The 21025-nt window shown below is 43.3% G+C and overlaps 1 protein-coding gene across 2 annotated transcripts; it reads left to right on the top strand.

Annotated features, from left to right (window-relative positions):
- The first annotated feature begins 487 nt into the window (after positions 1-487).
- On the top strand, positions 488-20458 carry Oprk1 (opioid receptor kappa 1). 2 transcript variants are annotated; one of them, XM_041657234.1, is made up of 4 exons: positions 488-542; positions 1837-2106; positions 11399-11751; positions 18175-20458. In XM_041657234.1, exons 2-4 carry the CDS (start codon positions 1850-1852, stop codon positions 18705-18707), a joined length of 1143 nt encoding a protein of 380 aa, XP_041513168.1. In that variant the 5' UTR covers positions 488-542; positions 1837-1849; the 3' UTR covers positions 18708-20458. The 2 variants fall into 2 exon arrangements, with proteins under 2 accessions (XP_041513168.1, XP_041513167.1); XM_041657233.1 differs by lacking the exon at positions 488-542 and adding an exon at positions 1153-1354.
- The last annotated feature ends 567 nt before the right edge of the window (positions 20459-21025 follow it).

Here is a 21025-nt window from a genome sequence, read left to right as displayed (position 1 = left end):
CAAAACAAAAAACAACAAAACAGTACTCTTTCCAACGAGAATTTGCAAGACTTGATAATGGGCTAGGAGTTGGAAACAATATTGGCAAAGGGGAGTGTTTTCTGCAGCAGCAGAAGGAGAGTTGGACATTTGTAACCTTTAAGGCCAGATGGCAGATCTTCAGTTAGCATGCTTTGGAAGGTGTGGGAGGCCCCTTACATCATCATCTGGTGGATAAAAGAGCAAAGTCTGCTATTTTCTGCACCTTATGGGAAACAATGGGAATCTGGTTGGACTGAGACCTTCGGAGCCCTGGAAAATGCAAGTGCCTTACCCTTGGGTGACTACAGTCTTTCTCTTCTGGGATTGTCCTTTGGGACCCAGCCCTGGATCCTCACCTGAACGTTGCCCCCCACCCCCGGGGTCTTTTCTACCCAACAGACTTTGATGGAGACATTTGGACTTTCAGTTACTTTCACACAGTGGAAACTGAGTTTCTCCACAAAGGTTTGGGTTCTCTGCATTTGTTAGAAGAGGCAAGAACTTCATGACTGGAGATTAAGGTAAGAAAGAGTTGCTGTTCTGCCCAGCAGGGGGTCTGGGTGAGGAGATTCTTCGCAGTAATCATAGGCAATAATGTTAGTGCCTGTAAGGTATGTTAGTGCCTGTAAGGTACAGTCCACTTGCAGCCTGCCTTGCTAAGCAGACAGAAGGACAGAGACTTTCTATTTATACATCTTAAACCACTAGTTCTACATGACCAGTTTGATTCTGACTAGATTATTTTGCAACTTTATTGGATCCTGAATAAATAAAATTCAATACTACCACGATTAGTCCCCTTGCCTAAAAAGGGTCTGGTCCTGTGAACTATGAAGACACGAAATTCCAAACACATTGTGCATTCACTCCCAATGGTCTCATTAACTCTGGTCACTGCATGGGCGCTCTTATCTGTTAATGGACCAGAGCTAAATGATGGGCTGCCCGCCTGCCCGCCTGCCCGCCTGCCGGCCCGCTGCATCGCTGAGGGAGGGAGCAAAGCGGTGTGCAGCTGGGGAAGTTGGAATTGTTCAGAGCCGGCTGCGCAGCCGTGGGGGCCTTGGCTAGCTCTGAGGGGGTGGGGAGGGGGATGAGATCTCTCTGGCGGGGCGGGGTGGGGGAGGGGGACAACTAGCCCAGCTGCTCTCAATCTGCCGGTGGCTTCCGCCCCTTCATGGCTGCATCCCACCCAGCCGAGCCTCCTCCAGTTGTGGGAGCCCCGCACTGAGCAGCGCGGACGTGGACCCATTAAGGCAGAACAACCCCAGGAACTAGAGTGGCACCTGGGAGTCTGACAAGGACTTGGGAGAGGTCGCCTGTCAGGGATCGGGAGGTGAGCTTGGGGCTCTCAGAGCACAGTGGTTCGATTGTTGCTCTCAGTCTTACTGCATCTGGGTGGCGGGGCTCTCATAGTTGCAAAGGCACACAGGCAGGGTGGACAGTGCCTGAGGGAACGTGCACCCTCAGGGTTCCTGGAACGTGCAAATGCTCTCAGTTTATCAGTGTGAGTGTGTGTTTCTGTGTGTGTGTGTGTGTGTGTGTGTGTGTGTGTGAGAGAGAGAGAGAGAGAGAGAGAGAGAGAGAGAGAGAGAGAGAGAGATTAAGGAGTTTTGAAGGGGGGTGCCACCAAGAGGCCAATCCTCCAGGCCCCTTCCTCTGGATGAGCGCCCACAGACTGAGACTGAGTTGAGGGGCTGCGAGCTCCCGCCTGCCAGCCCTGCCTGCCTCCCCTGCACAGGCAAAGTTTGTCTCTCTGGGATCAGTCTGTCCTCTGCTCCCGCAGCCCCGCAGATATCACTGCTCCTCCCTTTCCAGCTGCAGCCCTCACATGGAGTCCCCGGTCCAGATCTTCCGCGGGGAGCCAGGCCCCACCTGCACCCCAAGTGCTTGCCTACTCCCCAACAGCAGTGCTTGGTTCCCGAACTGGGTAGAATCAGACAGGAACGGCAGCATGGACTCAGAAGAGCAGCAACTGGAGACGGCGCACGTTTCCCCTGCCATCCCTGTCATCATCACCGCTGTCTATTCAGTGGTGTTCGTGGTGGGTTTGGTGGGCAACTCGCTGGTCATGTTTGTCATCATTCGGTGAGTGCAGGGACAGGGTGTGGTGGTGGCAGGGGTGGGGAGGGGAGTTGACAATGTGTATGTGTGTAGGAGTGAGCCAGCCAGGTGTGAGATCTCTTCTGTGCAGGGTTCTGGAGACTCTCCAAGGTGACATCTTACAAGAATTTCCTGGGAGAGTTTATACGAAACTGTGGGGTTCACACAGGGCAAACCCAAGGTACCTTTAGGATTTAAGAGCTGCTTGCCTGTCAAAGCAGAGGCTCCAACCTCTGCTGAGAGAGTGCTGTGGGAAAGTGCCAGGGTTCCGATGACAAGGTCATCCCCTGGTAAAGATAAGAGAACATCTATGCAAGTCTTTGCTTGCTTACCTACTTTGGATCGAAGCACTTTACTGCCCTGTGTAAATATTTCTTTAAATAAATTCCAGGCCCACCAAACGCAGTGGAGATAATTCAGAATTTTTGTGACTCATCAGACTGGTGTTGTGGCTTATCAAATGAAAACCAATATTCTGCTTAGTGACTATCCACTAGCAAGATTTCACAGTGCCCAGGAACAAACACAATAAGTGTGCTAAGCAAGTATCCTACTTCTGAGCTGTTTGTTTAGCCCTTGGCTTTTTGACACAAGTTCTTTCTGCGGGCTTTGAATTCATTCTGTAGTTCAGGCTGGTCTCAAATTCCCATCTTCCTGCCTCCAAAAACCTGAGTGCTAGGATCATAGCCCTGGGCCATGATACTCAGTTCATAGAACCCCCCATTTCCCCCTCTGCATCCCTACATCCTCTGAGCTTTGGCTGCTTCGTAGATGACTTTTCTTCTGTTTCCTAAGTGATCAAATCCTCCGTGGCCTCATAGATCTCTTCTGCCCTCCTGGAATATTCTCCTTATAAACAGAGAGACAGAACCAGTGGTATATGTGTATGATAAAAGAATGCACACAAGGAATTGGTTTATTTGATTGTGAGGCAAGCAGGGCACCTGACATCTGTATTGCAGGAAGCCAGAAGGGCTAGAAGATATGCCCGGGTAGAAATTCTTCCTTGGTGAGCCTCAGTTATACTCTTAGTGCTGCCTCTGATTCAGCCGCCTGCCCTTGTGCTCATTATTGCTACCCCTATTTAAGATCAACTAAGATCTCCTACAAAAACCCTTCACAGTAACACCCAGATGAAGAAGTTTGAAGAAATAAAAATGTATGAAGACCTAGCAGCCACCATCTGGCTGAGAACCATTAAACCTACTGACACCCCACCCCCATGGCTTCATTCTTTTTTTTCCTTCCTTTCTTCCTTCCTTCCTTCCTTCCTTCCTTCCTTCCTCCCTCCCTTTCTCCCTTCCTTTCTTTCTTTTTGTGGCCAGGATCATCACGAATGTGATGATAAACCCCAAAACACTCTCTCTCTCTCTCTTTCTCTCTCTCTCTCTCTCTCTCTCTCTCTCTCTCTCTCTCTCATGCTCTCTCTTTCTCTTACTCTCCCCACAGTTATCCAGCCTTACTAAAAGACTCCCCCCTCCCCCCTCATTCTTGAAGGCTACCCGATGATCCATCATGCACTTCTGAATTTCTAGACCTGCCTGGATTATTCTGAAAGGACTACCACTACAAAGCGCTACACTAGGTGGCTTCCAGAACAGAATCTTTTGTCTCACAGTTTAGATGCAGAAAACCCAAGGTTAAAGTGTACTAGGTCAGTATTTTCTGGAATCTCTTTTTGACATGTCATCGCTCTTTACATCTGTCATCTCCAAGTGCTCAAATGGACTTTTTTTTCTGCATGTGACTATGTCCTAACCTCTAATAAAGACTTCAGCCATATGAGCCGACATGTGGTCTCACTGGATCTTAATGACTTCTCTGATGGTCATGTCTTCAGTCACATTCTGATGTGCCAGCGATTAGGACACCAAAATATTAAGCTCAGCCTGCGACTCTAACCCATCCCTTTTCATTCTTCTAGAGCACTTCCTTCCAGTTTCAAATTCTGCATGATTTACTTTTATAATCTAATTGGTCAAAAATTCACTCTTATGAAGGTACATTTCTTTGTCAATTAATTTAAAGGATAAACAAAGAACTTTTACAGAGAAAAACAAAGCAAAAATGAGAAATTCTTCAGGTCTTGGTGACAGGCTGAGGCTTTTCCTTTTACCAGGTTTCAGGAATTTGCAGCCAGGGCTTGGCTCATTCCCAGACTTGCTCTGGAGTAGAGGACATTTGCTTCTTTGGAGCTCAGCATCACTGTGTTAAAAGCTCCCCAAAAGAGTCCTCTTGAAAGAGACTTAAAGGTAACTATGGAAGGACTACTGCTATGGAAAAGGCTACATTTCCCAAGCTCAAATTTATTGATCCACACAAAATTCCTGAGCACGGATCTTGATTGTCATGAAGAAACCAATTTACTCACCTACAAATAAGAGGAAAAGTTTACTTTTCCTTAAGCCACGACGCAGAAATTCTATAGTTCACTCTGGTTACGTCATCTTAAGTTTGGGACAGATACTGGCTTATTTAGATTATCTCTGAGCCAGTCTAGCCTAAATGACCAAACTGTGTGGCTGAACTGAATAAGTGTGGGAAGGATTGCGATGACCCAGCTGGAGAGTCTTCAGTAGCAATGCGTCTTCCATGTCAGTTCTTTCACCCCCTCCACAGAGTCCCAGCAATCCCTGCACTAGATGTCCTTGTCTTCCAGAGTCTCACGGGTATCAGCTTGGCTTCCTTCTACATATTGCAGACCACTGCAGAGGAGCATAAAGAGAGCTGGTGGACAGCGTGGCTTGTCACATCCCATGCACCACTGCTTCCTCCTGCAGCTTTATCCTGCGAAACCAACATTAACATTTCCTGTTATGCGAGAAGAGCAAAAGCAACCTCGGAAATTAAGAACCCATCTTTTTTTTTTCTCCCTTCAATTATTTTGTACATGTTTAAAAATCTCTCAAAAGAGAGCTAGTTTCATGGCAGCTGCTTGTGTGGATTAGTTAAAACTATTTTCTCTCAGTGGAGTATGTGAGCTCAATGAAGTATGGATCCTGCACAGCCATTTCAGGACAGAATCTAAACAGCCACAGTAAGATAAAGAGGATGGGGAACGGAGGGAGGAAGGGAGGAAGGGAGGAAGGGAGGAAAGAAGTCAGCCGGGCTGGGATCATAACCCTGCAATCCCAGCTACCTGATAGGTTGAAACAGGAGAAATGTGAGCTCAAGGCCTGTTTGGACAACTTAGTGAGGATAAAATAAATCTCAAAATAAAAACTAAAACACAGAGCTGGAGAAATGCCTCTGTTTGGGCACTTAGTGAGCACACATAGGGCCTCGGCACCATAGAAAAGAAAGACAGAAACGTGCTGAGGAGCTCTTCCCAAGTGAGCAGCCCACAGACAAAGCCTTCTAACTGCTCCCACATTGCATTCTCCTGACTCTACTTTCTTTCCTGGCATCTGTCTTGGGGCTGGTTTCAGGCTAGTTTGTGTCTTCCTGGGAGGGAGGAATTCTCTCTATTAGCTATTGAAACGCATCCTCAGTGGCAGTATCTTCCTAGGAACTGTGTGGGTGGCACCTCCTTCACCCTAGCTTGACTTCTGGATTCAGGCAGACTTGGTTGCCCTTGGAGGCTCTGTGCTTGGCTACCAATCTACAGTTCTGTGGCTGTGAGACAGCTGCCCTTCTAGGATAGGAGGGATTTCAGTGGGATAAGTAATATAGACTTAGGATTGTATCAAGAGCTTTGAAGGTAACAATTACTTGTGCTTCACCTTCTCTTTATAAGGGCATGCCAGTTTATGTCATAGATAAAGAAAATTTGTAGAAAAAAATAGTTGGTGGTAGTCTTTGTTTTTGAGACTGTCTCTAAATTCTCCACACTCCCCTCAAACTATCTGCTTACTTCAGCCAAGCAAGGACTGAAGTAGCAGCCATGTACTACCAAACCTCAAATGGATTTGAAGAATGGAGTTAATGCTGCAAAACTCTTGTGGGCTATTGTTTGTTCATCTATGTGACACTTACTATCCAAAATTTTCATAAGGTCAGAATTTTCATAAGAGACTTAAATCTTTGCTTATGTCAACTCTTCAGACTTCTGTATGAAGCCAGAGAAATAATTTTAAATATATGCCTTTTGGTACCCAGATGGCTGTGCCTGACTGCACATGCTAGAATTGTGACAACGCCAAGAGGAAGGGATGAGCTCTTCCCAGCCACTGACTACTCCAGTGAAATTGCTTCTTGCGCATTCCCCATCCTCCTTAAGGGGCCACAGTCCTGCTGGGACAGCCTGCCCAGTTGTGATGCCTGCCTTAGGATTGTCGCTGTACTGGGTGGCCTGTGTGCCCAGGTGTGATGCTTGTCCTAGGGTTGCTCTTGTACTTGGTTACCTGTGTGGTTACCTGAGCAAGTACACCATCTTGTGTTCCTGTTTCATCCTCCTATGCTGGCTCTGTGCACAAGGGTGAACAATGGAAACACCATGGCTCCTATGGGAATGAGGTTCCACAGAGGGACTGTGGACTGAGGCAATGTCAGACCCAGCTCAGAGGCAAGGACCATATTTCCTTTCTTTTCAGAAATGAACAAACTACTACTGCCTCTTAGTAAGCAACCATGATTTCAATATCAAGTAATCTAGAAGGATGTTTAACAAATTAATTTTATTGAGATGGACTGAAGATATCCGGAGAATTTAATGAAGCAAACTCATTATGTTTTCAAGTCATTCAACTGAGAAGTCAGATCAGGACAATCTTCATTCCTAATCATTTTAATTTTATTTAATATCTTAAAAGAGACTTTCCTAAACTAATAGTTGAGTTCACAGAAAACTTGAAAGAAAGGCATCGATTTTCTACATACCCTGACCCTCACATGCAATCTTTCCACCATCAGTGTCCTGCCCCAACCAGAACGAGACAACTGATCTACCTGCGCAGACTCAGGATTGCTACCCAGACTCCATAGTTTGCACTGGGTTTGTTTCACCCTATCAGCTTCCATTGAGGTCTAATTGACGACTGAAAATGACTTGTGTTGAAGGTGTGGTTAGGTCATTTGTACTTAAAGTTCATTTTAAAACGCCACTTAAAAGCCTGAGTGTTGAAGATGTTGTCATACACTTAAAGTGCTGCTCAGAGGCGGTGGGATGTTTAAGAGGTATGGCACAATGTAAGAAAGTGAGGTTGCAGGACCTTGAAGGAGAGATTGTGCGATGCATACATGAGCTCTTGCTCTCTCTCCCCTCTCCCCCATTGAGGTAATAGGCCTCCTCTATCATGACATACTGAGCCATCATGACCGTCTCCAAACAAATGCCAAGACAAGCTTTCCTCATTACAGATTGATTACCTCCGGTATTTTGTTACTGTGACAGAAAACTAACATTGTTTAAGACATGCATGTACTGTGAAATGTTTAATATAAACACCTACATTACCACACAGAGTTGCTTCTCTGAGAGTGCCAGTTATAGGAGGCACACTTAAAAATTCTCAGATCCACACTATAGTAAGTAATTATAGACATCATGTATACATTTTTTTCCTCCAGAGTGAATTCATCTTGTAACAGAGGATTTGTATCTTTGACCAGTGTCTCCTCATTTACCCACCCTTTTATATCACAAGCACAGAAGCTAGCATGTTTTGCAACCTGGAAAACATACCCAACATAGTGAATACATCATTCTTGTTGGCAATGCAAAAGAAAACCCACCCACCACTTGGTTGCCTCTTGTCATATTGGTCTCCTACTGCTTGCTCAAAAGGACCGTGTTTCCCTGAGGCTGCCCAGCTTTCCTCCTACTGAGTCTGAATGTGGGCAGTGCCAGTGTTGGAAGATAGATGCCAGATCCATGGGTTTAGTGGAGTTGGACTTTTCATTACGTTGGTAGCAAAGTTTGGGTTTCTACTATGTCACTGGCTTTCACTGTAGAACAAGTTACCCATTCCTTTGAATTCATTCGTTGTCACCCTCCACCTCCACGTCACTACAGTTGGCTCTTCACGTCTGTGGATTCTGTCTTTGTAGATTCAACCAAATGTCCTTAGGCCTGTCTTGGTTTGTGTCTGTACCAAATCCGTGCCATTTAACAAACTAACAGAAACAACAACACCCTCTCAAACACTGAGTGTAACTACTATTTACATTGTGTTTGTGAACACACAAAGGGAAAGAAGCGAGAAACCAGGAAAATCTGCACGGATTGGTAAGAGAGAGAACCTGATGGGAACTTGAGCTTACCAGGTGACAAGGATACAGAGATATGTTTGGTATCCAGTATCCTTTGCAGGAGGTAGTGAGGCTTTAGGAGATAGGCTTTCTAGGGAATGATGGAAGACCAAATGGGTGGGAACAGTGGTGTTGGGCCAGTGGATACCTACGACCCATAAGAACAAAACTCTTTTATGCACTTACTAGTGACTTACCAAGTGGGAGATGGTGCTTTAGGAGTTGCATGTGAGCTGGCAAAGTTGTGGTGATGGTTAAATCACACACACACACACACACACACACACACACACACACACAGAGTCACACAGCAGGGCCTGTCCCATGATAAGTGCTTAGGGGATGGTGGCTGCTACCATCATCACCAAGGCAGCTGCTGCTCTTCTTGTTAATTGTAATAACCTCCCATGGCCCTGCCCTAACGACCTAGTATAGTCCTGTGTTTCTTGAGGACTCTAGGAACCCATGTCTACTGGGTAAAGAACCTCTGCCCTCTTCTTGGTCTGTCTTTCTCGTTCTGTCCAGTGTACAGTATTGTGACTCAGGGTTGTAGCTCTGTGGAGATTAGCGAGGAGAAACCCCCATGTTTGCCTTTTTGTGCCATATGCTCCTTTGATGTGGATGCTAAGAAGGGCAACCATTTGCAGTTAACCCACCTTCCGCTTCTGCACACAAGCCTAAACTTCCCACCTTGATGGTGACATTTTACTTTAAATGCTTGCAAATTTCTGTAAAGCATTACGGTTGAAATGGAGAACAATCATATTCTATTTCAAGAAAAAAAACCCATGTCTTCTCTTCAGTGGACATAAAATGAATTAAAAGACTGGCTAACATTTTGTTGTAGTTAATTATAAACAGCTCCTGGGGGCTCTGCCAGAATCTCTGATTGTAGAGGTCTTGATTTCCACTGACATGTTCATGGAATCCAGCACAGCGTACTTCCTCGAAGACTGTTAATTCTATTGAATTTCTGGCTCATTCTTTCATTTGGTTCTGCTTGTGAGCTCTCTGTCCCATCAGTGTGGCAGGTTTCTAAGCACCTGTCTGCAGGCTGGAGCCCTGCCCTGTTCTTCAAAGCAAGGTCTGTCTCTGTGCTGCACAGATCACTCAAGACCACATGTCTTCAGTTAGAGATGTGAAAAGGCATAAATCTCCAAGGCAGTTTGAAGGGCAGGGGTGAGAATCAAGGAAGACAAACGGAAGTCAGAACAATAGATTTTTGAAAGTTATTTGGGAACAGGAATGACAGATGTAGGAATACATAACTTGATTTCTAACTCTTGGATTGAAGTTTCTGCACTTTAATTTGTATTTATATCACTTGAAGATATTTAAAAGAGAATTACATGATTCTTAGTTGCCTCATTTGTAGAACAGCAATATTAGGGTCTACCACATGGAGTTACTGAGAGGCCTAAGCGAGATAAAGTCTACATTCTGGATGGAAAGCTTTTTGAAATGAGTCCTCACTGTGCTTGCTGTCTGTGCTCAGTTCTTTTTTTCTGAACTCTGATGACATGACGTGGAATCTTTCTAAATTCAGATCTTATACAGTTTTATGCATCTATTGCTTATAAATATTTTGAAAAGCTAAAAACCAGATTTCACCCAACATTTTACGATGACTTTGAATCCATATCTTCTTTCATTTTAGTATTCTTATACTTGTGTTTTTCTATGTCAGAGCTCAAGTTTCATTTGCCCACCATCTTTGTGTTCAAACTAAATTGGATAAAGTGGGCATGAGCGTTATCTGGAAGCTACATCCAGCTTTGCTTTCTGGGTTTGCTATTAGATTCACCCCAAATACAAAAAGGAGGGGAGGAAGGGTTGGGGCACAGGATATAAATCAGACACAATTGCTAAGGAAAGGGAGAAATACATTTTGCCCCAGGCCCCAAAGTTACCTTTGGAATACTGTGCAGTGAGTGTGTATATTATATACAAGGAAACTGAGGCTTATCTATTAGGTCCTTGCTATTCTCTGGACCTTGAACTTTGCCCAATGACCTGTGTGTTGAATACCCTTAATGTATGCAGGGTAGTGGGTGGTCTTTGAACTTTTGTAGGTGTGCCCTTAAATGGGATTTCATGTTCCTCTTCATATTCTTTGCTACTGGTAAAACGAATGGCTCAGCTCTGCTGTGCTCTGTTGTGCTCTGCTGTGCTCTGCTGTGCTCTACTGTGCTCTGCTGTGCTCTGCTGTGCTCTGCTGTGCTCTACTGTGCTCTGCTGTGCTCTGCTGTGCTCTTCTGTGCTCTGCTGTGCTCTGTTGTGCTCTACTGTGCTCTACTGTGCTCTGCTGTGCTCTGCTGTGCTCTTCTGTGCTCTGCTCTGCTCTGCTGTGCTCTGCTGTGCTGTGCTCTGCTCTGCTCTGCTGTGCTCTGCTCTGCTCTGCTCTGCTGTGCTCTGCTGTGCTCTGCTGTGCTCTGCTCTGCTCTGCTGTGCTCTGCTGTGCATGCCTGCCCAGATGTGCCGCCTTACCACTGACCTGTAGCTACAGGAGCAGCAAGACATGGTATAGAACCTCCAAGAAAGGGAACAGAATTAACCCTTTCTACAGACAAGTTGAATAGCTCAGGTATTTTTCATCACTGAGGTTCAAAACTGACTAATTACCCCTAATGAAGTCTGTCTGTTGACTGGAAGGGAGAAAACTGAAGATCATGACCCTGGTATGTCTAATTATATAAAGCAAAGTATGGCAGTATATGTTAATGAAAACACAGGAACTTCAGAGACTCCAAAAACAAGAGTAGATACCAAAGCTACACCAGCTGAAACTTCTAATAATATCAGAGATTTTTCTTCGGGGAACTTGAAGGACTATGTAGTCTAGTCTGTCTGTGTATTCATCTATTTATTGATCTGTACTTTCTTCATTCTCTTTTTTTATTTAAATGTTTTGAGCAAAGCACTAAGACAAAACTTTAATCAAACCTTTTACAATCTGCGCACGCAATGACTGCAAGGGAACAAGTAATTGCATAGCGAAATTAATCATTCAGTGGCTGCCACTAACATTCACCCTCTGGGTTTAAGTTGCAGAGCTGGAAGGAACTGACACTTTTTTCTTATCATTTAGATACACGAAGATGAAGACAGCAACCAACATATACATTTTTAACCTGGCTTTGGCAGATGCTTTGGTTACCACCACCATGCCCTTCCAGAGTGCTGTCTACTTGATGAATTCCTGGCCTTTTGGGGACGTTCTGTGCAAAATTGTAATTTCCATAGACTACTACAACATGTTCACCAGCATATTTACCTTGACCATGATGAGTGTGGATCGCTACATTGCTGTGTGTCACCCCGTGAAAGCCTTGGATTTCCGCACACCTTTGAAAGCAAAAATCATCAACATCTGCATTTGGCTTCTGTCCTCATCTGTTGGCATATCAGCGATCGTCCTGGGAGGCACCAAAGTCAGGGAAGGTAACATCTATTGCTTTCATCCCACTTATAAAAATAGAATTTTTGATTAGATAAACTTTTTTTTTAACTTTGGGAACTAGTGGAACACATATCTATCGGGAAACAAGCAAACAAAAAGTAATGTACAATTTATAAATCCATGGAGGATTAGAAACAGAATTTTTTTTTCTTTTCACCTCCAAACCTGGAGTGGGGCAATGACAGTGCCAGAGCATAGACACCCAGAAGTCGCAGATCTTTAAAGCACTTGGTGATTCTAGAGAAACTGTAAATCCAGGGAGGGAAAACTATATATGCTGGCTACCTTTTTATTTCTTTTCTTCCCTTACTTTCCACAGAAGCTTTTGTGACACTGGGATTTACAGTACCATTCTACAAAACATACTTTGGAAACGAGTAGCTCAGACATTCGTATTTTAACTAATAATGTGGCAAACCAACCAGAAAGTGAGTGTGAAAATCCTGACGCGATTTCTGTTGGTCATAAGAAGAAAAGTGTGTGCACACAAGGCCTTCTAACTGCCACTAAATTCCGTCATACTCATTACTCTTATGACCGGGAGAAAATGCAGTCTGGAGGGGTATGAAGTAAGGAACCAAAGGCAAGAAGGTTTTGAAAATGCAACCTAGCCATCCCACGGCTTTCCTTCTTTTTCTTCCCAACAAGGGATTAAATTATTAAACACATATGTGAGATCTTTCTCCATTCCACTTTAAGGTTACTCCTCATATACCTTTTCTCCATTGGCTTAGGTCCGCGCATAATCAGGTTCACAGGTGCTTACAATTCTTGCTCTATGCAAACAGGGAAACTATTCTTTCCCTGTGTTCATCAAATTGGGATGAGGGATGAAGTTGCCTGGGTTCTTGAGAATACACCAGTGCCTGAGTAGCAGTCTTGGGGTGCCTGGCTTAATCAAGCTGGAGTGTGACCTAGCTTAGTCTGACCTGAAACTAAAGTGAGAACCACTGTCTCAAGAGTTTTGCTTTTGAAGCTATGGAAAATATCCTTGATCTTAATAAAGATTCCCCAGAGGGGAGCAAGTAAACAGACTTTGAACTGTATAAATACTGCTTAATGCTCTTGCAGGTGTCCAGATGCATCCTTTTATTAGCGAGCTTTGTAGTACTTGTGAGTACAGATAATTGAATATGTGTAGCAAGGACTTAGGAAGAGGACAGGCACTAAAATCATTGCTTATCTTACATGGTCCAGGCATGGTGACTTTTGTTCATTCTAGATTCTTTATTTTAGAGAAATTTGAGGGTCATATCAAAATTGAAATGCAAAGTAGATTTCCAATCTGTCTCTTAACAGCACACTTGCATCACCTTCATGATCAGCACCTCCACTAGAGTGGCACCCTTGTCACAGCCCAGTCTAAATTAACACATCATCACCCAAAATTGGCAGCTTATAATAGGGGGTTATTCTTGGTGTCGTGTTCTCATGGCATTTTCTTCTGAACTGTGTTGCAAGTTCTCAGCACAGCTACATCAGGAGTTGGGCTATGACACTTATCATCAAACAAGCAGTTGGGAAGATGAATGGTCACACAGAAGAATTTATTTTTTCATGACTACATTAAGGGGAGATAAATGGCCAGAAGCTTTTCTGAGGCTCAGGTGTCTGTAAATACAAATCCCATCCTGGAGCAATGCTCTGCACCTGCCAAGATGAGAAAGGGCTTTGTAGCAAAAGGTGATAGAGGACTTTCCCAGAGCAAATATAGACCTGGTTTTATATTTTGTGTTCCACTTGCAAATTTAACTACTTTATTAGTTCTAACATGTGTCAGACAATGATACTCTAGGAGAAATGAGTTTCAGTTAGGGTTTTGATAGACGAAATGTAGAGAGATGTGTTTGTTTCCAGATAGATGTTGCTGGAGATGAATTCTTAGATGCTGTAGAGGAAAAGAGGCACTGAAGTCAGTGAAGACGAATCTGTGCAGGAAAGGAGAGCACAGTAAGGTGGTTTGTAGGATATCTGTTTTTTTCCTTTTACATTTTTCTAGTTGCGATTTTGTTTGTATTATGAAAGGTGGTTTTTGTGGACTGCAGGCATTTTGGAGTGCTACCCCACACTGCCTGTTAGAACTGTTTGATGAGTAGGAGGAGTGATTGAGGCCATCTTTCTAACTGGAAATGACTGGCTGGTACTGTTCTTCAGCATGTCAGTGTCATCAGCAACCACCCTGGTCCTCAGAGGTTGCTGTGACTTGTTGATGTTCACTAACATCTTCTGATGCCTGTGCAATAGTGAGGGCTCTTGTATATAGCAATGGTTTCACTTTATAGGGATTAAATATTGAATCTTATGTTTACATATGTGTGAATTATTTATTTTAGTAAATCATAATCTGCTTATCACCAGTACTATGTAGGCAACCCTAGACAAAGAATTGTAGGCAGGTAAGGGATGCTAGAAGCAGGAGAAATAGCCCTCCCTAGGGAATAATCCTCAGTTACTTATACAATATCAAATGGTCATCCCTGAAAACATACAGACGAGTAGCATTATACACAATGAGCTGGTTATATTTATATATTTAGTAATATATATGCATATGTATGCAACAACAGTTAAAGAAATAGAGGTCATGAATTTGAGAGAGTGAGGGGTATACATAGGAATGTTTTGGAGAGAGGAAAGGGAAATGATAAAGCTTAATTTCAAAAACTAAAACAAGAAACAAAACAAGCATACAGCAAAATGACTAAAAAATAATTCTCTAATTTGGCTGTTGGATCTAATTTTAATTATAGAAGTCGTAGGTGTTGGACTACGTGCCAATGAGAGCTATGACCGTACTCTACTAATCTGCAAAGGGAAAGAAATCCTGAAGCTACAATTCTAGCCTGAACTTCAATAGGATCAAGGTCTTTAAATTCTGTCTGTGAGAGCAATCATGTGATGTTTGAAAAATACTGCTTTTTAACTGAAGCAACCGTAAAGATAATTCAGTCAGAACATGCCTTCTTTTTCCAGAGCAGATGCTTGAAATAAGCCATGGGTTAGGGCCATTTGTGGGCCCTCCTCGTTGGTGGCACATGTTCAGTGCCTAGGGCACCTTTGGAGGTCACTCCCACCCCACCACTGGTGTCTATTTCGAATGTATCTTTAAAAGCAGCTACCATTGATCATTTTCCACATCAATAATACCTGTTGATCAAATATTTACTAAGATGCAAGTATCTGTGGGGTAGTTTAAGTGAAAGGAGCCTTCGCAGTTAAATGATATAACCTGGTTTCATCAGCTTGGGTTCATGCTTCCAAGTGTGATGAGTAACTCTTGCCTATTAGATGCACAAGGGTTTTGTATGTACATGGCATGTGTTTAACCATTATTTTAATGATTCATTCTCATTTTTTAGTATGTGCTGTAGGCATGACTCTTGTACTAAAGAATAATTTAGACTTAATCCTTATTCTAGGGGCGTTTACATTCTAGAGAGAATAGCGAGAAAAAAAAATAATGACCTCATAATTTCCTAAAAGAAAATGATCTGTCTATGTAGTAAATAACATGTAAGTAGCACACATTGTCGGGAAGACAACCAAAGAAAGGAACCTCTGTGTAAATATTTTTGAAATGACTTTTCAACTGAAACTTCTGTGAGAAAATCTACAAAGATTAAACAGCTTCCCCACCCCCAACACATACTTCTTATCTGCAAGAAAATGTTTATGATTGTTAGTTCAGTATCTGTGATCCCCTCGAACCAGAATAGTTTGTTCCGTGGCTTTTCTTGTAGTGTTTTTGACCCCTTTGGCCTTTATAATCCTTCTTTCCCCTTTTCTGCTGAATTTCTCAAGCTCGGCCTAATGTTTGGCTATGAGTCTGGTCTGCATCTGTTTCCATCAGCTGCTCGATAAAGCCTGTTTGATGACAACTGGCCTAGGCTATAAATCTACAAGTGTGGCAGAATATTCTTAGGCATCATTACATTGCTTTTTTTTTTTTTTTTTTTTTTTTTTTGGCGAGTTGGGTTTGGTTCTGTCCTAGGTCTTTGTGCATCCCGCCTCTGGGTCCTGACCTTCCAGGCAGTTTCAGGGATGGGCTCCTTCTTGTGTCTTGGGTCTCAGGCTGGACCAATCATTGATGAGCCACTCAATTTCTGTGCCCCTCCCCACCAGCACATCTTGTAGGCAGGGCAAATAGTAGATGGAAGGTTATATGGCTGGTGCCTGCATGGGGCTCACCTCGGCCCTTTGCAAACAGGCTGCTGTTATATAACTAGGTTTTCTTGTGGAACTGTTAACAGAGGGAGCAGGAGCTGTCTCTGAATTTTTTTTGCTGGCTTTTAGGAACCTATTCCTCATACTTATGTGGGATGTCCTTCTGTATATATGTTGCTTTCATTGGGTAATGAATAAAGCTGTTTCAGCCAATAGCTTAGGCATATTCCTGGCTGACTCTTATAGTAGGAGTCTGCTCATTCGTTTCCTGGCCACCCAGACCCGAATAACCACACAGAAACTATATTAACTACAACATTGTTTGGTCAATGGCTTAGGTGTATTCCCCACTAGCTCTTACATCTTAAATTAACCCATTTCTAGCAAACTGTGTATCACCACGAGGCTGTGGCTTACTGGTAAGGTTCTTAACATTCTGGTCTGTCCTTCTCCTTAGGCAGCTACATGGCAGCTCTCTGACTCCTCCTACTTTCTCTCTTATATTTCTGATCAGATTTCTAGCCTGGCTTTGCTCTGTTAAGTCATTGACCAAAAGAGATTTATTCATTAACCAATAAGATCAACTCATATGCAGAAAGACATCTGACATCATCATACTGGGTTGGTGTGCCCAGCTTTAATACTAGGGAGGTACCTAGGCTTACTGCAACTTTGATACACCATGTTTCAAAGTTAATACCTATACAAGGCCTGCCCTTTTCTCAATAGAAACAGAATAGGAGTGGTTGGGTGAGTGGAGAGGGGGAAGTGAGGGGGGACTGGGATGAGAGGAAAGAGGAAACTGCTGTTGGCATGGAATAAAAAAGTAATAAAATAATCATTATTTTAAAAATAAAAAAATAAAATTCAAGATCACCTTTAAAGAAAAGGAAAGGTTTTTTTTTGTTTCTCTTTATTTTTAAGGAGCTGGAGTGATGGATCAGCAGTTAAGAGCACTTATTGCTTTACATGGAACCCACATTCAGTTCTACAACATCTGTATGGTGCCCCCAAAATATTTGTAACTCCAGTTCCAGGGGACTCAACTCCTTCTCACCACCATGGGCACCAGGCACACACACGGTGCACATGCATACATGCAGGCAAAACACTCATACACATAAAATAAAATCAATAAATTCAAAAATTAAAAAATAAAAAAGTTTACCAGATTTAATAGATAACTATAGAAGATTTATACTAAACTCAGAGTTTCATGACATACCACCTACTAAAGATTTTTAATATTTTGTTTTCTAAGACAATGGTGATGATTTTTGAGGAATACTTCACATAAACATGTAGGCATATCAAAGAGTTCCACAATTGTCTGGAATAGAGTATAACAAAGGTTTATTTTATTTGGGCATAAACTCACAGTAAGGGTAGCGATCTGCAGTCCTCTATGTGTGCAGGAAGCTAGGAACTGAACCCATCATAAAAGAGGGCAGCACACACTTTTTGTCTATATTTATAGTACCTCAGACCATGCCCAAAATGGGCTGGTGTCTGAAAGACTTTTGACCAAAGGAGTTCCCACAACATAAACACTAAAGCAAGATTGATGTAGATGATTACTCCGTTCTCTTGCATGGTCTTCATTTACCTTTGCAATTTTTGTTCACATTTCAATGATGCTGTTAATCATGGTGAGCAGATGGTCCTAGTAACTCACAGCACCTGAGTCACATTTAGACGTATTTTATTATCAACTTTTACAGACCCACCTAAGTAGTTAATATTTTTAAGACAAGCTGGTATTTGTTAAATTCAATAGGGAGATTCAAAATGTTTAGTTATTTCCTAGAAATAGATTCTAACTTTTTGTCATTGTTGTTGTTAATTCTTTTGTCTGAGTCGTGGGTGTGAGGGACTTGTTAATATGGAAAAATACAACATACGTGCCACCCTAAAAGTGAACAGTTTGGCTCCTCTGAAAACCCCCAACACCAGGCCAACTGTCCGAGCTGGACAAATCACACTGCCAGTCAGATTTGCTTGTTTATTCTATTTAGAATTTTGTGTTTGACAAAAAATAGCTAGTCTATCGACTCATTGTTTTGATAGACTGCTCAGTAATGAACCATTAATGTCTGCGTTGTTCTGCTTCCAGTACTACCTCACTGTATCTGGACTTCTGAAATCAAAGGTACTGGGATTAACATATAACTCAACAGTCATAGTGCTGGCAATAACAGGATTCTCTCTGTGATTTTGTTGACTTTGGTCACCTCTGGCAGATACGGATGTCATTGAGTGCTCCTTGCAGTTTCCTGATGATGACTATTCCTGGTGGGACCTCTTCATGAAGATCTGTGTTTTCATCTTTGCCTTTGTGATCCCGGTCCTCATCATCATAGTCTGCTACACCCTGATGATCCTGCGCCTGAAGAGCGTCCGACTCCTCTCTGGCTCCCGAGAGAAGGACCGCAATCTCCGCAGGATCACCAAGCTGGTGCTGGTGGTGGTGGCAGTCTTCATCATCTGTTGGACCCCCATTCACATTTTCATCCTGGTGGAGGCTCTGGGCAGCACCTCCCACAGCACAGCCGCCCTCTCCAGCTACTACTTCTGCATTGCTTTGGGCTATACCAACAGCAGCCTGAATCCTGTCCTTTATGCCTTCCTTGATGAAAACTTCAAGCGGTGTTTTAGGGACTTCTGCTTCCCCATGAAGGTGCGAATGGAGCGACAGAGCACCAACAGAGTTAGAAACACAGTTCAGGATCCTGCTTCTGCGAGGGATGTGGATGGGATGAATAAGCCTGTATGACTAGTTGTGGAGATGTCTTCTTACAGCTCTCTAGGTAGAGAGGAGTTCAATGATCTTGGTTTAACCCAGATTACCACTGCAGTCTAAAATGGAAAGATGAGGTATTTGATAACGAAGACATCTCATGATCTAAAGTCTTAAAGTCCAGGGTGCAGTAGTGATCTAGCTGAACAGGGACAACAAGTCTGAAGAACAGAGCACAGGAGGTCCTGGCAACGATAATCCCATGGCAGTGAAGCCAGTCTAATCCCAACCCATTCATAAACAAAGATAAGTCTCTTCTGGTTCCTTTGGTTTAGTTCACCTCCAGCTGTGTGACCTTCTTATGCGACTTAGTTCCAAAGCTATGGAGAAGAAAATAAAGGAAAAAGCAAAGCAAACTAAATCATTGGATCCAAAAGCTTAGTGGACATCAAAACTACCTGTTAGCACTGGCAGAAACAACCAGTTAGAGTGGGAGCCTGTCAAAGGACATACCCAGTTCATACTCTGCTGGGTGGACATGTCTCAAGGGTGGAAAGAATGCTTCTTAGGAAGAACTTGAACTCAGACCCAGGCATAATGGTAGAGAGCGTCACGCTGACATTTGTGAACTTGTTTAAATCTGTGAATGCTCTTCTCAGAATGTTTAATGCCTTGAAAGCTACAGTTTGCTGCTTACGATCTCTGGGTTTTAGCACGCTATTCAGGTAGGTAATCTGAGAAAAGATGTTATAAAGTTAAGTATGAAGCTTATATATGAACAAAGTGTGTATAGTTTCATCTGTAAATAGTCTATGTGTAAATAAGAAACAGGCTTCCTGTCCAGCCAGGCAGCCAGGACAATTCTTAAGGGGGCAGCAGTGATTCCCCCGGAAGCACGGAGAATGGATGCTGAGCTATTATGCTGCAATGTACGTTTCTCTGGGACTCAGTCATGTTGTAATTTCTTCTGAATTCCTCCAGCATCGTTTGCTCTATCACTGCTCTTATATTGGTGTTAATAAATCCCCTGACTTTGAATTCACTCTAAGATTTTAGTTTTGGTCAGATCTACTTTGTGATAACGTCTATTTGTAAACACACATCTATTGCCGGAGTCTCTCCTCAAGTAGAGCAAATTGTTTGGATAATGCGAATCTTTCGATATGTTCTGACTTTCCCCAGTGTATGCTGAAGAAGGAAATGAGGCTTGAGGTGGCTGAGCACAGCTTGCATGGCCATGGGTAAGGGTGTACCTGTGGAGGCTATTGTCTAAGAAACCTATTCAGGATAATTTTGCTATGTCTTCCAAATGACATATAAATTTCCCCTTCTTTAAAACTTATGGTTCAGAGATAATGAAATTTTTTTTTTGTAATTTGATTTGAAAGAAGAAGCAAAGGATAATTTAGAAATAACAGCTATTTCTAAGCTTGTACATGGTTAGGGCCAGCACCCCTTAGAGTCTAATGGAGCATCTAATGTGTGGACCTGAGGACTGTAGGCACGGTTCCATCTCTGAGTTCTAACCGCCAGCTGTTTCACTGCTGCTGTTCCCTCTCTTCCTGGAGACCAAGGCTTGCATAAAGGCATGACACTCTCTGCAGAGTCACTGCCATTATATTTATCTCCATTCGGGACTTTTATACTACTGAATTCAATGGCGACATTTTTAAGGGAACTGAAGTGCTCTCATGAGGACTTCTTTTTTTTTCTTTTTTTTTCTTTTTTTATTGAGAAAAGGAGAAGAAAAAAAAAACAAGTTTCCACCTCCTCCCAGCCTCCCATTTCCCTCCCCCTCCTCCCACCCTACGCCGCCCCCTCCTCCCACCCTTCTCCCCCTCCCCCCACTCCTTTCCCCCTCCCTCTCCAGTCCAAAGAGCAGTCAGGGTTTTCTGCCCTGTGGTAAGACCTAGGACCTCCCACCTCCGTCCATATCTAGGAAGGTGAACATCCAAACTGGCTAGGCTCCCACAAAGCCATCACATTACGTAGGATCAAACCCCCGTGCCATTGTCCTTTGCGTCTCATCAGCCCTCATTGTTCGCCATGTTCAGAGAGTCCAGTTTTATCCCATGCTTTCTCAGTCACAGTCCAGCTGGTCTTGGTGAGCTCTCAATAGAACAGCTCCACTGTCTCAGTGGGTGGGTGCACGCCTCGTGGTCCCGACTTCTTTGCTCATGTTCTCCCTCCTTCTGCTCCTCATTGGGACCTTGGGAGCTCAGTCCAGTGCTCCAGTGTGGGTCTCTGTCTCTATCTCCATCCATCACCAGATGAAGGTTCTATGATGATATGCAAGATATTCGTCAGTATTGCTCTAGGATAGGGTCATTTCAGGTTCCCTATCCTCAACTGCT

This window comes from Microtus oregoni, unplaced genomic scaffold, assembly GCF_018167655.1.
Source record: "Microtus oregoni isolate MIOR12 unplaced genomic scaffold, Mior012 000008F_ref0000371, whole genome shotgun sequence".
Classification (NCBI taxonomy): Eukaryota; Metazoa; Chordata; class Mammalia; order Rodentia; family Cricetidae; genus Microtus; species Microtus oregoni.
The sequence above is the reverse complement of the archived record's forward strand: the minus strand, read 5'-3'. Positions and strand labels throughout refer to the sequence as shown.

Coding starts and splice junctions, on each gene's coding strand:
- Oprk1 (XM_041657234.1), top strand. CDS start 1,850: ATGGAGTCCCCGGTCCAGATCTTCCGCGGGGAGCCAGGCCCCACCTGC. Junction 2,107..11,398: donor GTCATGTTTGTCATCATTCG/GTGAGTGCAGGG, acceptor CTTATCATTTAG/ATACACGAAGATGAAGACAG. Junction 11,752..18,174: donor AGGCACCAAAGTCAGGGAAG/GTAACATCTATT, acceptor CACCTCTGGCAG/ATACGGATGTCATTGAGTGC.